The 12,881-nt window shown below is 38.9% G+C and overlaps 1 protein-coding gene across 11 annotated transcripts in view; it reads left to right on the plus strand.

Moving 5' to 3' along the window:
* The window catches only part of CIT (citron rho-interacting serine/threonine kinase), a 211,848-nt gene that overhangs the window by 73,912 nt on the left and 125,055 nt on the right, over positions 1 to 12,881 (plus strand). For all 11 annotated transcript variants that reach the window (XM_074321913.1, XM_074321905.1, XM_074321908.1 and 8 more), the window contains exon 5: positions 2,755 to 2,856. In XM_074321913.1, coding sequence (XP_074178014.1) covers positions 2,755 to 2,856 — 102 coding nt within the window. The remainder of the gene's footprint in view (positions 1 to 2,754; positions 2,857 to 12,881) is intronic.

Here is a 12,881-nt window from a genome sequence, read left to right on the forward strand (position 1 = left end):
CAGAACCTGGGACTTTCACAGATGTTATTGTTAGAACTAAATGGAAGAAGGTATATTTGAAATTTAATTATTTTTATTTTGAAACAAACACATTTATAGAAAAGTTGCAAGTACAGTGTATCAGTCAGGGTTCTATATTCTATATATATGTGTATACCAGGGGTGCCAAAACAGTGTATACAAGAGGACACTTTGGTTAACGTTGCTCAAGCAATATTTTGCTGTAATCAGAAGTGTCTGGACGCTGATGGGAACCACTTTGAGCATCTCTTGTCATTGCAGAAATCACACGTGACTTGGATTCATCTTTTGTTACCAGTATATATGTATTGAGTATTACAATTTTAATAGTTTTTTTCCTTTCTTAAAATGTGTATACATTTTTTTGGCACTCTCTCTATATTATATATACACGTTGAATATATGTACTTACATACACTGAATATACATACATACATACATACACATACATGTATGACTTAGTACCTAATTTTGAGGGCTGGAAAGTCTGAACTCTGTAGGGCAGGCCAGCAGGCTGGAAACTTGTGAGCAGGAGCTGAGGATGCAGTCTCGCAGAATTTCTTCTTTCCCTGGGAAGCCTCACTTTTGTTCTTAAGGCCTTTCAACTGAGGGGAGGAGGCACACCCCGATTATCAAAGATAATCTCCTTTACTAATGTCAACTGATTGTAGATCTTAACCACACCTATAAAATACCTTCACAGCCAACCTAGATTAGTGTTTGATTGACTAACTGGAGCCAAAGCCTAACTAAGTTGACTGTAAAACTATCATATACAATATTATAAGAACTTTTTTTCTCCTGAACCATTTGAAAAAAAGTTGCCAATCCGATGCCCGGTTACCTCCAAACACTTCAGCGTGCATTTCCTCCAATGAGGATGTTTTTCTATGAAGCGCAATATAACCATCAAAATCGGGAAATTAACAGTTATCCATTATTACCGTCTACCTCAGACCCTATTCAAGTTTCACCAATTGTTTCATGGTCTTTTAGAACAAAAGGAGCCAGTTAATCACACGTGGCATTTGGTTGTCCTGTCTTTTTAGTCATTTTTAATCTGGGAAAATGCCTTAATTTTTCCGGAACTCTCATGCATGACCTTGGTGATTCTGAATATCAAAGGCCAGTGATTTTGTAAAAGTTAGATTTGTCTGATGTTGCTCATTTTAGATTCAGATTATAGCTCTTTGCCTGGACTGTCACAGTGGAGGTGCTCTGTTCTCATTGTGTCCTAGCAGGTGGCTCTCAATTTCAGTTTGTCACATTCATGCTGATGTTCCCTTTGGTACCTGCCAGGCTTCTCCACTGTGGGGTGATTCCTTTCCCTTTGTAATTACATAAGTATTTGGTAGGGAGTTGCTTTCATACTATGGCAATACCTGTTCCTCATAAAGCTTTCAACTTACTCATTTATTTGTATCTGTACTGACTTGCATTTTCCTATTTAAGTCAGTGAGTTATGATTCATTACTGTCATTATATATTTTTATACTCAAATTTGGTCTCCAGGTTGCCAATAAGAATCTTTTCAGGTTGGCTTTTTGTCCTTTTGACATATCCCCATCTTTGAGTTCTATCTTACTTTCTGGTACAATAAGATGTTTAAGCTCTTGTACTCCTAGTTTATCTGCCCCAGCCCTGCAATCAGTTATTTCTTCAAGGTGCCCTGTTTCTTTTTCTTTTTTAAACTTTTTTTTGTCTTTAAGTTTTATTGGGGAATATTGGGGAACAGTGTGTTTCTCCAGGGCCCATCAGCTCCAAGTCGTTGTCTTTCAATCTAGTTGTGGAGGGCGCAGCTCACTGGCCCATGTGGGAATCGAACCAGCAACCCTGTTGTTCAGAGCTCGCGCTCTAACCAACTGAGTCATCCGGCCGCCCCAAGGCGCCCTGTTTCCTTTAGTGTAAAATGGTATTTAGAGGCCAAGATCTGGGCACTAGGTGTTTTCTTGCTATTGGGGTGTTACAGACTGTTTTTAGTGGACAGAGCTAGAGAACACATATGTGTACATATATAGATATGCATATATTTATATGCATCATATACTTACGCACACACACACACACACACTTACATCTGTATTTCTATATCTCTACGTGTATATGTTGAAAACCATGCGTTCACACTAGTACCTCCAAGTCCAGTCCAACTTCACAGGATTCGTTCTAGTTTTCACCTTTTTCATGTTTGTAACTCTCTTCTCTGACTTTACCCTTAATATTTTAACTTAATTTGCACATCTGTGTGCATTTCATCTACTGGCTTTGCTGCTGCCCCCTCTCCTTGGTGGGCTCACATGCTGTGTTCCAGGCCATCCCCACTTGTGAGTGCTTTCCTCACCCTGCGTGGGCCCTCGATATCCTATATTGGACACCCCCACACGTGTTTGCTGCCCTCCTCTCCCTGCTTGGGCGTGCCACCCTGCTCTGGGCCACTATAGCTCTCTGCCTACCACCTGTCGTGGATGCTGACCTTGTTTTGCTCTACCTAATGGATTTAGGACTGAGTTGTTCCAGAAGGGAAGGTGAAGAGGCAGAGAAAGAGAAAGATGTTTAGATTTAAAAGAAGTCAGTTGACTTTAAAGAAAGACATTAAGTAAATAATTGGACAGGTAATATAGGATCTGGCAAATATTGTGAGCACAGTAGGCAAATGGACAAGATTTGGAGAATTTCTTTATATTATAATCATCTTTATATTATAATCATCTAAAAGGTTTCTTTGCCCCCTAGGTTTCATTTTTTGAGGAAGAACGGAACATATTATCTCGGAGTACAAGTCCTTGGATCCCCCAATTACAGTATGCCTTTCAGGACAGAAATCACCTCTATCTGGTGAGTCTTTTTTTTTTTTAAGTTTATTGGGGTGACAATTGTTCGTAAAGTTACATAGATTTCAGGTGTACAATTCTGTAATACATCATCTATATATCACGTTGTGTGTTCAACACCCAGAGTCAGTTCTCTTTCTATCACCATATATTTGATCTCCTTAACCCTCATCTACCACCCCTCTCCCCCCTTATTACCCTCTGGTAACCACTAAACTATTGTCTGTGTCTATGAGTTTTTGTTTCTTCATTTGTTTATCTTGTTCTTTTGTTGTTTTGTTTTATATACCACATATCAGTGAAATCATATGGTTCTCTACTTTTCCTGTCTGACTTATTTCACTTAGTGTTATAATCTCAGGATCCACCCATGTTGTTGGAAATGGCACTATTTCATCTTTTCGTATGGCCGAATAGTATTCCATTGTATATATGTTCCACAACTTCTTTATCCATTCATCTATTGAAGGACACTTTGGTTGTTTCCGTGTCTTGGCCACTGTAAATAAAGCCGCAATGAACATTGGAGCACATATGTCTTTATGGAAAAATGTTTTCAGATTTTTTCGATAGATACCCAGAAAAGGGATTGCTAGGTCATATGATAATTCTATTCTTAATTTTTTGACGAAACTCCACACTGCCTTCCATAGCTGTTGCACCAATCTGCATTCCCACCAACAGTGTATGAGGGTTCCTTTTTCTCTACAGCCTCTCCAACACTTGTTACTATTTGTCTTCTTGATGATAGCCATTCTAACTGGGGTGAGGTGATATCTCATTGTGGTTTTTATTTGCATTTCTCTGATGATTAGTGATGTTGAGCATTTTTTCATATGTCTATTGGCCATTTGTATGTCCTCTTTGGAGAAATGTCTTTTCAGGTCTTCTGTCCATTTTTTAATTGGATTGTTTTTTTTTGGTGTTGTTGAGTTGTATGAGTTCCTTATATATTTTGGATATTAGCCCCTTATCAGAGGTGTTGTTTGCAAAAATCTCCCATTCGGTTGGCTGCCTCTTTATTTTGTCGATGGTTTCTTTTGCTGTACAGAAGCTTTTAAGTTTGATATAGTCCCATGCATTTATTTCAGCTTTTACTTCTCTTGCCTTTGGAGTCAAATTCATAAAATGCTCTTTGAACCCAAGGTCCTTAAGTTCAGTACCTATGTTTTCTTCTATGCACTTTATTGTTTCAGGTCTTATGTTTAGGTCTTTGATCCATTTTGAATTAATTTTGGTACATGGTGACAGATAGCAGTCTAGTTTCATTCTTTTGCACATGGCTTTCCAATTCTCCCAGCATCATTTATTGAAGAGGCTGTCTTTTCTCCATTGTATGTTTTGGCTTCTTTGTCAAAAATTATCTGTCCATATTTATGTGGGTTTATTTCTGGGTTCTCAGTTCTATTCCATTGGTCTATGTGTCTGTTTTTCTGCCAATACCATGCTGTTTTGATTATTGTAGCCCTGTAGTACAAGCTAAAGTCAGGGAGTGTGATACCTCCATTATTGTTCTTTTTTCTTAAGATTGCTTTGGCTATTCGGGGTCTTTTGTGGTTCTAAACAAATCTGATGATTTTTTGTTCTATTTCTTTAAAAAATGCCATTGGGATTTTGATGGGGATTGCATTAAATCTGTATATTGCTTTGGATAATATGGCCATTTTAACTATGTTGATTCTTCCAATCCATGAGCACAGAATGTCTTTTCATTTCTTTGTATCTTCTTCAATTTCTTTAAAAAATGTCTTACAGTTTTCACTATATTGGTCTTTCACATCCTTGGTTAAGTTTATTCCTAGGTATTTTATTTTTTGTTGCAATTGCAAATGGAATTGTTTTTTTTAAATTTCTTTTTCTGAGATTTCATTGTTAGTATATAGGAATGCAATAAACTTTTGTACGTTGATTTTGTAGCCGGCAAATTTACTGTATTCATTTATTGTTACTAATAGCTTTTTGGTGGAGTCTTTAGGGTTTTCTATATATAACATCATGTCATCTGCAAAAAATGACAATATAACTTCTTCATTCCCAATTTGGATGCCTTTTTATTTTTCTCTTGCCAGATTGCTCTGGCGAGGACTTCCAACACTGTGTTTAAAAGCAGAGGTGACAGGGGACAGCCCTGTCATGTTCCTGAATGTACAGCGAAGGGCTTCAGTTTTTCTCCATTAATTATGAGATTAGCTGAGGGCTTGTCATATATGGCCTTTATTATGTTAAGGTATTTTCCTTCTATACCTATTTTATTAAGTGTTTTTATCATAAATGGATGTTGTATCTTGTCAAATACTTTTTCTGCATCTATTGATAAAATCATATGATTTTTGTCCTTTATTTTGTTTATGTGATGTATCACATTGATGGATTTGCATATGTCGAACCATCCTTGTGCCCCTGGAATGAACCCTACTTTGTCGTGATGAATAATCTTTTTAATGCATTGTTACATTTGATTTGCTAGAATTTTGTTTAAGATTTTTGCATCTGTATTCATCAGAGATATTGGTCTGTAGTTTTCTTTTTTCGTGTTATCTTTACCTGGTTTTGGTCTCAGGGTAATGTTGGCCTCATAAAATGAGTTAGGGAGTATTGTCTCTTCTTCAATTTTTTGGAAGAGTTTGAGTAGGATTGGTATTAGATCCTCTTTGGATGTTTGGTAGAATTCACTAGGGAAGCCATTTGGTCCCGGGTTTTGCTTTTGGGAAGGTTTTGGATGACTGATTCAATTTCCTTACTGGTGATTGGTCTATTTAGATTTTCCAGTTCTTTGTGATTCAGACTAGGAAGGCTATATGTTTCTAAGAATTTGTCCATTTCTTCTAGGTTATTGAATTTGGTGACATATAGTCCTTCATAGTATTCTTGGATGATGCTTTGTATTTCTGTGGCATCCGTGATACCTTCCCCTCTTTCATTTCTGATTTTGTTTGTGTCTTTTCTCTTTTTATCTTAGTGAGTCTAGCCAAGGGTTTGTCAATTTTATAAATCTTTTCAAAGAGCCAGCTCTTTATTGCATTAATTTTTTTCTATTGTCTTTTTGTTCTCTATTTCATTTAGTTCTGCTCTGATTTTTATTTCCTTCCTTCTGCTGACTTTGGGTTTCATTTGTTCTTCTTTTTCTAGTTCTTTAAGACGTACTGTGAGGTTATTTATCTGGGATTTTTCTTGTTTCTTGAGATAGGCCTGTAATGATATAAATTTCCCTCTTAAAACTGCTTTCGCTGTATCCAAAAAATTTTGGTAGGATGTATTTTCATTGTCATTTGTTTCTATGTATCTTTTGATCTCTCTTATTTCTTTTTTGACCCAGTCTTTCTTTAAAAGTATGTTGTTTAATCTCCACATATTTGTGGTATTCCTGCTTTCTTTTTGCAGTGGACATCCAATTTCAAAGCCTTGTGATCAGAGAATATGCTTGGTATGATTTCAATCTTCTTAAATTTGCTGAGCTTAGTTTTACGTCCCAATATACAGTCTATCCTTGAGAATGTTCCATGTACACTAGAAAAAAAATGTATAGTCTGATGTTCTAGGATGAAGTGCTCTATAAATGTCAATTATGTCCATTTCCTCTAATGTGTCATTTAGGGCTGATATTTCTTTATTTATTTTATGTTTGGATGATCTACCCATAGCTGTCAATAATGTATTTAGGTCTCCAACTATAATTGTGTTTTGGTTGATTTCTTCCTTTAGTTCTGTTAGTAGTTGCTTGATATATTTCGGTGCTCTCTGATTGGGGGCATAAATATTGATAACTGCTATGTCTTCTTGTTGTATAGTCCCCTTTACCATTATGAAATGTCCATCTTTGTTTCTTTTTATTTTTTTTATCCTGCAGTCTGTTTCATCTGATATCAGTATAGCTACACCTGATTTTCTCTGGATGCCATTTGCTTGGAGTGTCAATTTCCACCCTTTCGCTTTGAGTCTATATTTGTCCTTGTAGCTGAGATGTGTCTCTTGGAGACAGCATATGGTTGGGTTTAGTTTTTTGATCCAATCTGCTATTCTGCCTTTTTATTGGTGAGTTCAGTCCATTTACATTTAGGGTGATTATTGATACATGAGGATTTCCTATCATTCTGTCTTTGGTTTTCCGGTAGGGCTGTGTCTCCATTGTTTCTTTGCCTTTTTGGTGCTGTTTATTATTTCAGTGTGTTATTATTTCTTTTATTTTTTCCCTTTGTTTCTTCTTTTATTACGTTATATATTTCAGTTCTGGATTTTCTTTGAATGGTTACCATTAAGTTTATGTAAAAGAAAAAAAGTTTCATATTTAGAGTATTCCATTTTCTTCATCATGCTTACTTTCTCCATTCCCTTATGCCTGTTCAGACCTTTACTCTCCCCCCTTTTATGTTTTTGTTGTCACAAATTATCCCTATTTATGCTGGTTGAATAGCCTCCTTCAGTATTTCTTGTAGTGCAGGTCGTGGGTTAGACAATTCCTTCAGTTTCTGTATGTCTGGAAAGGTCTTTATTCCTCCTTCACATCTAAAGATATCTTTACTGGATGTATTGTTCTTGGCTCATAATTTCTTTCAGTAGTTTGAATATCTGAGCCCACTCGCTCCTGGTTTGTAGAGTTTCTGCTGAAAAATCTGATGATACTCTAATGGGCTTTCCTTTGTAGGTTACCGTCTTCTTTTCCTTGGCTGCCTTGAAGATTCTTTCTTTGTTGTTAGTTTTTGACAGCTTCAATACAGTGTGCTTTGGAGAAGACCTGTTGAGCTTGAGTTAATTAGGTGTTATCTGGTGAGTCTTTATGTCCATCTCTCTGCAATTCGTCCAGTGCTGGGATTCTGTGATATCATAGTCCTAGAATTAAATGTAGTTCCTGCCCATTTGGACCCTGCCACCTCTCATTCATTCAGTTGCTTTCCTGACTTTCCGGTGTCTTCCGGTTCTCCTAGCCTAAAGTTAATGCATAGCCCATTTAGAAATAGCTCCACATATTGTTGGGTATTATGGCTTAGAGGGCAACAATGAGAAGTCATCTATTTGTGAATAGTTTGATAGCACCTTAATAGAATCTTGATTGAATTTATTTTTATTGAGGTATAATTGATATTTAACATTATATTAGTCTCAGGTGTATAACATAATGATTCGCTATATGTGTATATTGTGAATCAGTCTAGTTAGAATTTTTAATTTAAAAATTGAGATAATGCATAGTTATTAAGAAAAGGCAAACACTGCAGAACTGTATGAAATAGAAAATTCTTTACCTTTCTTTCTAATCTCTTTCCCTAGGGAAACAAATATTAACAGCTATGCAGGTTTCTTTCTGATCCTTAACTATGCCTCATGAATAAAATATTTTTATGTCTATATTTATAACACATGTATATAGTTTGTTTTACAAAAATGGTATATTATTCTATGCTCTGCTCTTCAGCTTGCTTTTCGCTTTTCGACAATTTTTCTTGGCCATCTTTCTATGTCAGTACATACAGATCTGCCTCATTCTTTTGAACGGTGCCATAGTATTCCTGACACACGTAGCTAATAACTTGCAGAATGCTAAAATTCATTTTGGGGCCTTGTTTAAGTTCTTGGGGGTTTAGATTCCTAAAGTAAAAAAATGTATCCTAGAAACAAGTTTTGTCCTGATTAAGTCCTCAAAACAAGACTATATAAACTTTTATACAGGCTCCTGTGAGAGAGAGAGAGAGACTCTTATTTATCTTGAAATTTTGGGTGGACTTTACTGCCTTTATTTCTGACCTGGAATAAACAGTTTATTTGCCTTGGTTTCATGTTGGTTGAGAACCCATGCTGGTAGAGAAGTACCCCCCGCTACTCCCACCCCCATCGAGCCTTCTAGGTGAGGACATTCTTGTAGGAATGTGTTGGGAGCCTGGCCTTGCACTAACCACATGCTCCGTCAGAACCAACACCACGCCTGTTGTGTTTATGGCCTGAAACTTCCTTTCCTGCAATATTGTCTTGGAAGCTTTTCTTCCTTGAGACCTGAGGCCTGGAGCCCTGACCTTCACAAATCACCTTGGTGTGTTTTGAGGCTCACTGATAATTCTAGGATATTTGTTGCATATGCAGCATTTGACTCGTGCTCTCTGTATCTTACGGAGGAGCCCCTTATGTTTGGGTGTATTACCAGACTTCTTCGTTAGCTCTCAGAAAAGAAGTTCCCTTGAAACAGCAGGGGTTTGTTTGTTTGTTATTGTTGTTTTGGATATTTTCATTAGAGCTCTGCAAATGATTTAAAAGACCAGCTTGTGAGGATAAGCTTCGTTTTCAAGGCAACTCAGAACACAGGCAGTCCTGGAACCAGAGTGGGCTCTGATTTTTGGCAGAATTTGAGTCCACAGCTTTGTGGCCTGCCTGGTGCTACTCTCTGTAATAAGCTCCTATTTCTCTTCCTCTGGGTAGAAGAACTCACCTTCTTGATGTCCAATCTCATGTAGCTTCTTAAGTGTATGCATTGTTGAGATACTTTGGGGCTCTCAAGCCATCAAGGTCAGTTTGGAAGGAATGAGGACAAGTTCTGAGGTTCTGTGTTACTCAGATGATAGCTAGTGGCCTGGTCACGTGTGGCAAGCTGATTCGCTTCAGGGAAGCCACTGCTTGTCTCCACGGTCGGTGGCCCGTGAAAATGAGCAGAGGGGCTCCGGGAGTGGCACTCACTCATCGTTTTCTTTATGTTGACTGTAGTGGTTTTTTCCATGGCTCAATAGTTTTCGAAGCACATCTTCAGGAGGGTAATATTTGGGCATGTTGAATATGTTAAACTCTTGGTATCACCATTTTTATCCCTACCAGCGTGCTTTGTCACAGTAGTAAGAACCTTCCCTTTCTTTTTCTGCTGTGGACGTCTGCTTGGACATAGCCTGCCTGGACTACCTCAGGGGTTGGGAATACCTGCTGTTCCTCTGCTAGGATGGCTCCCAGGTGCGGGGGCCTTCATTTTGGGGCCTTTTGGCTGTGACGCTTTCCTCTGGATTTTGCCGCTGGCGTGGGCTTAGCTTAACAACCATCTTCTCAGGTCTTCCACGCGCCATCTTGCAATAAAGGAAATGATCTCAAAACAGCTGCTTTCTGGAGTTCTGGTTGCCTCAGCACATTGATACCTGGCTGCAACGACCGACATTTCTTCCGTAGCTCAGTTGGATAGCACTGATGGGATCTCGTAATTATCTCCTTGTCTGCATTGCCTTCTCAAGTACTTTGGTACTTTGGCGTAAAATGCTTGCTAAGGGTACAGTTTTTCATTTAAAAATCCAAACTTAGCAAACGAATTAAGATATGATTATAGATCCACCATCCCTTACCTGCAATTCTGAAAGGCCCAGAGCTCTGAATAACCTCAAGTTCTTTTGTTAGTTATTTGGCAGCAAAGCCTGACTTGAACTCTAGCAAAACCTGACCTGAACTCTCTTATTCATTCCCTTTAGTGTGACTATTCATACGTTCTGCTGTGAAATTATGAATGCCTGTTATTACAGGATGATATCCCAGGCACTGCCCTAGGGTGTTACATAATATAATGTATATGCACCCTTTTACCTTTCTAAATCTGGGAACACATTCTGCTGCAAGATCAGGGGACTGTAGATCTTTATTGGCATCGTAAAGTACTGAAATTTCATTGTATCCGTTGACGACTTATAGATCACAAAACCTTTGAAGTTTGGGGTAACATACAAATCATGGTGAGCTCCCCTGGTGGTTGAACATTAATTTGGAATGCAAATGCAGTTTAATTGAAGATACATTTTATGTCAGTGAAAAAAATACAGGATTCTACCTCTGATGTGGTTCTCAAAGCTATGTCTCATCCCCAGCCCCGCTTCTACTGCATGAGTTTAGGCTGCCATCTTTTTTTCCTTTGCCGACATTACTGCAATAACCTCCTCAGTGTTCTCCTTGCCATCTGCCTGGCCTTTCCCTTGGGTCTTCTACAAAGTGCAGCGGAGTCATGCCACTGTTAGAACCCTTCAAGACTCCCTGCTGCCCTCTGGATGAAGTCCAGACTTTCTGCGTATGCCTCCAGCCTTGTTGCTTACCATTTCTTTCCTCTCACTTAACATTCATCCTGAACTTCCTGTAGTTCTTTCAACTTGCCTCTGACCTTTCTCCATGCTGTTCCCTCTTTCCTTGTTTCCCTGGCTATCTCTTTTGATATTTCTCCTTCTGGGCTTGGCCCAGATGTCACTTGTTCTAGAAACTCTTTCTGGAACTTCTCCTGGACCCATAGCACCCAGTACTTCCTCTTCCTGAGTAGGTGTTGGTCTCCCTCCCCAGGTCACTCCCTCCATGACAGGAGGGATTTTGTCTCCCTCCCTTCCAGTAGAGTTTCCTCAAGTAAATGCTTAAGAAATATTTACTGGATAAATGCATGATTAATTTCACAGACATTTTATTTACATACAGCTTTATTTATTCGGTTATGGAGATCATATGTTAGCAATGTGAGTTATCTTCTCTAAAGTATGTAATTCGAGATAGACCCTGTGGGATTTTCAAAATTTAGACTGCAATGCAAGGACATTGAACTTGGGTCCTTTTGAATTTTAATGGTTAAAAATTTCCCACTTGTAGTCACATACCAATGAATGTGGCTTACCATTTTCTGGTCTGTAGAAAAATGTAGCAAAGTCCATTGTAACGTCTGGTTCTATGTAACAAGGCTAGTCCCGCATTCTGGCATTCGGCCCATGGAAACAGTGCTTTGTTAAACTGGTTCACGATGAAATCTGTTCAGTTCTGTATAACAGATGCTTTCAGCAGTGTCCTTCCACAAAGGAGCTGATCTTTACAAAGAAAACATTGTTTTGCAACTCACTAGTTGTAGTATTGTTATTTAAATTCTTTGTGAGATTCTTAAAGCTCGCTGACTTTGTACTGATGGTTTTCATACTGTGGGTCTCTTCAGGCTGCCCTCACTCTGAGCCTATAACTGACTCCTGTTTATTCCCAATGTTTTTCCCCCAGTTGCGCATAGTAATGTATTCATTAAGGTATAGGCTAAGCTACTATAACAAAAAGAAACCCCAAATACAGTCCAGGCTGGTGGAGCAGCTCTGTTATACGATAATTTAGGGACCCAGGTTCCTTTCATCTTGTGGTTCCCTCATCCCTTAGGAAGTTGTCCTTTTTGCTATGCTTGAACTTGGGCCATTTCATGCCTTTGTTCCACCTGGCTGGTAGGAGAACAGAGCAGAAAGGCGGAGCAAGCAAATTTCTTTTACATAGAATGATATGGAAGTGGGCTGGACCATTTCCTTTCACATTTTGTTGAGCAGAACTTCATCCGAGGACTGCACAACTGTACTGCCCCGCTGCGTGGCCTATATCCAGCTAAAATTCTTATTAGTGTGGAAGAAGATAAGAATGGATTTGGGGGATGAGCACCGTCTTCCACAGAGATTAAAGGAGTAGGTGTGAAGCCAGGCCGCCCCTGAGAGCCACCTCCCATACGCTTACTCATTACATTTTACTGTTGCACCTGAAACCACTTCTAATATGACCCTGGTTCTGATGTCCTGCTTGGAATTGGTTCTTTGTATTTCCTCTCTCGCGTTCAACCCACAGCCGTGCAATTTCATGGACAGTTTCCTTTCTATGTAGGAGCAGTTCAGAGGTGGGCTTTTTCTAGGCAGGGACCCGCTCCCCACCCCCGCCCCCACCTATGGGACCACCAGTTTGTGCTATGGTTGGGAGTCTGGAGAGAGTTAACGAATACAACAACCTCATTGTTTATTTTAGTGAAATGCGGCAGCTTATGGTAGTTTTGACAGTGAGACATGTGCTGTTTTCATCTCCCGGGTGAGATTATCCAGTTTTCAGACAACTCGCCAGCGTGTTCACGTGCTACTGCTTCAGAAGCCAGGGTTTGGAAGACGGCTGCCCATCAGAAGGAAGCTGTTACTTAGAATATAGCGTCTTGTTTCATCACTGTTCCTTGTTTTGTCTCCCTGGAGTCACTGGCCTTTTCGGCTTCAATTTTCTCATTGGCGCAGTGAGATATTGATACCTCTAATTGACCCCAATTCA

The sequence above is a fragment of the Rhinolophus sinicus genome, linkage group LG16, assembly GCF_036562045.2.
Source record: "Rhinolophus sinicus isolate RSC01 linkage group LG16, ASM3656204v1, whole genome shotgun sequence".
In the NCBI taxonomy this organism is placed as follows: Eukaryota; Metazoa; Chordata; class Mammalia; order Chiroptera; family Rhinolophidae; genus Rhinolophus; species Rhinolophus sinicus.